This window comes from Borostomias antarcticus (assembly GCF_949987555.1).
Source record: "Borostomias antarcticus genome assembly, chromosome: 13".
Taxonomy (NCBI): Eukaryota; Metazoa; Chordata; class Actinopteri; order Stomiiformes; family Stomiidae; genus Borostomias; species Borostomias antarcticus.
The window spans coordinates 22,700,088-22,703,696 of record NC_140246.1 but is presented as its reverse complement, the minus strand read 5'-3'; the positions used below and the strand labels follow the sequence as shown (position 1 = coordinate 22,703,696).

The window sequence follows — 3,609 nt, the reverse complement described above, 5'->3', positions numbered from 1 at the left end:
CACCCCTAACTAACCTGTCACCTTAACACCCCACCCCAAACTAACCTGTCACCTCACCTTAACACCCCACCCCTAACTAACCTGTCAACTTAACACCCCACCCCTAACTAACCTGTCACCTTAACACCCCACCCCTAACTAACCTGTCACCTTAACACCCCACCCCTAACTAACCTGTCACCTTAACACCCCACCCCTAACTAACCTGTCACCTTAACACCCCACCCCTAACTAACCTGTCACCTCACCTTAACACCCCACCCCTAACTAACCTGTCACCTTAACACCCCCCCCCTAACTAACCTGTCACCTTAACACCCCACCCCTAACTAACCTGTCACCTTAACACCCCGCCCCTAACTAACCTGTCACCTTAACACCCCACCCCTAACTAACCTGTCACCTTAACACCCCACCCCTAACTAACCTGTCACCTCACCTTAACACCCCACCCCTAACTAACCTGTCACCTTAACACCCCCCCCCTAACTAACCTGTCACCTTAACACCCCACCCCTAACTAACCTGTCACCTTAACACCCCGCCCCTAACTAACCTGTCACCTTAACACCCCCCCCTAACTAACCTGTCACCTCACCTTAACACCCCACCCCTAACTAACCTGTCACCTTACCTGAACACCCCACCCCTAACTAACCTGTCACCTTAACACCCCCCCCCTAACTAACCTGTCACCTTAACACCCCACCCCTAACTAACCTGTCACCTCACCTTAACACCCCACCCCTAACTAACCTGTCAACTTAACACCCCACCCCTAACTAACCTGTCACCTTAACACCCCACCCCTAACTAACCTGTCACCTCACCTTAACACCCCACCCCTAACTAACCTGTCACCTTAACACCCCACCCCTAACTAACCTGTCACCTTAACACCCCACCCCTAACTAACCTGTCACCTCACCTTAACACCCCACCCCTAACTAACCTGTCACCTTAACACCCCACCCCTAACTAACCTGTCACCTTAACACCCCACCCCTAACTAACCTGTCACCTCACCTTAACACCCCACCCCTAACTAACCTGTCACCTTAACACCCCACCCCTAACTAACCTGTCACCTTAACACCCCACCCCTAACTAACCTGTCACCTCACCTTAACACCCCACCCCTAACTAACCTGTCACCTTAACACCCCACCCCTAACTAACCTGTCACCTCACCTTAACACCCCACCCCTAACTAACCTGTCACCTCACCTTAACAGTCAGTCCACAAACAGGCCCAGTCATCTCCCAGCCCATGAGAGAGAGACAGAGAGGAGAGAGAGAGAGGGGGGGAGGAGAGAGAGAGAGGGGGGGAGGAGAGAGAAAAACAGGAGAGGAGAAAGAGAGAGAGAGGAGAGAGAGACAAGATGAGAGAGAAAAAGAGGAGAGAGAGAAAAATAGGATAGAGAGAGGAGAGAGAGAAAAAGAGGAGAGAGAGAAAGAATGGACTCAGGGAGGAAATAATCTCTGGCTGCAGATGCAGTAACTCATTTTCTGCTTATTAATGATTTAAAGGTTGGTTAGTCTCGCTGAGGGGGGGGTCATTTATCTGGGCTGAGCAGAGAAAGGTCTTGAGAAAGACAGATTGAGAGAGAGAGAGAGAGAGAGAGAGAGAGAGAGTTAACCCTGTATGTGCTCTTGTCACTGTTCAGCCGGCCAGTGGAGGAAGAGGAGGTGGTGATGATGATGAAGGGGGGGCTATCTGACCCCACCACACCCACCGCCTTCCCTGGCCCCGTCAGGGCCCCCACCCTCCCCGACCTTCCCAGGGCCATCCAACCAGCCATCCAACCAGCCATCCAACCAGCCATCCAACCAGCCATCCAACCAGCCATCCAACCAGCCAACCAACCAGCGCTCCAACCAGCCATCCAACCAGCCATCCAACCAGCCATCCAACCAGCCATCCAACCAGCCATCCAACCAGCCAACCAACCAGCGCTCCAACCAGCCATCCAACCAGCCATCCAACCAGCCATCCAACCAGCCATCCAACCAGCCAACCAACCAGCCATCCAACCAGCCAACCAACCAGCGCTCCAACCAGCCATCCAACCAGCCATCCAACCAGCGCTCCAACCAGCCATCCAACCAGCCATCCAACCAGCCATCCAACCAGCCATCCAACCAGCCATCCAACCAGCCATCCAACCAGCCATCCAACCAGCCATCCAACCAGCCAACCAACCAGCCATCCAACCAGCCATCCAACCAGCCAACCAACCAGCCATCCAACCAGCGCTCCAGTCAATCGTCCTGCCCCTGGCAGCAGGATCCAGGAGGTCTGTGGTCAGGTCAGGGTTCAGGGGGAGGTGGTGGGGGGGGCAGGATGAGCTGGGTTGTCTCTGGGAGGAGGACCAGCTGCCCCCCCTCCCCCTGCCAGAGAGAGAGAGGGCGTCTGGGTGAGGCAGCGGTCTGAAGAGGACACACTTTCTGACAAGTTGGCACGCGTACGGAGGTCCGAGTGTGTGTGTGGATCGCACCGTACCCTCTGCCAGCGCTGTTTAGCATGTTCGTTTTGTTTCTGACAAGTTGGCACACGTGTGTGTGAGTGTGTGTGTGTGTGTGTGTGTGTGTGTGTGTGTGTGTGTGTGTGTGTGTGTGTGTGTGGATCGCACCGTACCCTCTGCCAGTGCTGTTTAGCATGTTCGATTGTTTCTGACAAGTTGGCACACGTGTGTGTGTGTGTGTGTGTGTGTGTGTGTGTGTATGTGGATCGCACCGTACCCTCTGCCAGCGCTGTTTAGCATGTTTGTATTTCTGACAAATCCTGATTTCAGGTGCATCATGTTGTTATTGTTTAGAATCATGACTTTTACAAACTGACCTGTATGGCTGTAAACGCTAATCTACCTGAGAATGCAGGTTCTGTAAAACTCAGTATGGTGAATTTTTGTACGGTCCTGACGATCTCTGTATGATACAATTCATAAAAATAAACAATAAACAGCATCTCTGGAGGCTTCTGGGTGTTTGTGTGTGGCTGGCCAGCCGCGCTGCTAGTATAGCGCTTGTCAGGTTATCACTCCCTTACTTACGCCCGATAATGTTGGCCTCTGTTGGCCCCACCAGAGGCCGTAGTCCCAGCACATCAACATCTAGAAGGACACCAAAATCAACCCGCCGATCTCCACTGCACAAGTAGGGTAGTGGTCAGAGCATTGGACTCCCACCCGGGAGACCGGGGTTCAAGACCTGGTGGGGATGACTTTATAGGACTATACCCCAAACCTCCACATGTTCATTCTTTCACTCCAACCTTTACCCCTTGCCTTATACTGTAGGTCAGATCCTGTCCCAACCCTTATTCTAACCCCAATTAATGTTATGGAAGCTGCTGCTAGTTGTTGTGAACACATGAGCTAACTGGCTATCCCGCTCTTATTGTGCTGGATTAGCATTGGAAGCATTGGAACTGATGTGTCCAGGCGACAAGATCTTACTTTATCAGACATTATTTCATGTCATTTCAATTCACAGCTATTTCAGTGGCATGACTAGCTTCCGTCCTACCAGTCCTGAACAGAAACAAGCCAGCCATGCACATAAGCCAGGCTGGACCTGGCCTGGTTCTAACAGATACACACACTGACA

The 3,609-nt window shown here is 52.4% G+C and overlaps 1 protein-coding gene across 2 annotated transcripts in view; it reads left to right on the top strand.

Annotated features, from left to right (window-relative positions):
- The window catches only part of LOC311317167 (uncharacterized protein), an 8,419-nt gene extending 5,528 nt beyond the window's left edge, over positions 1–2,891 (top strand). For both annotated transcript variants that reach the window (XM_084448201.1, XM_084448200.1), the window contains one exon: positions 1,668–2,891. In XM_084448201.1, the coding sequence (XP_084304327.1) occupies positions 1,668–2,421 (754 nt within the window). In that variant the 3' untranslated portion in view covers positions 2,422–2,891. The remainder of the gene's footprint in view (positions 1–1,667) is intronic.
- The last annotated feature ends 718 nt before the right edge of the window (positions 2,892–3,609 follow it).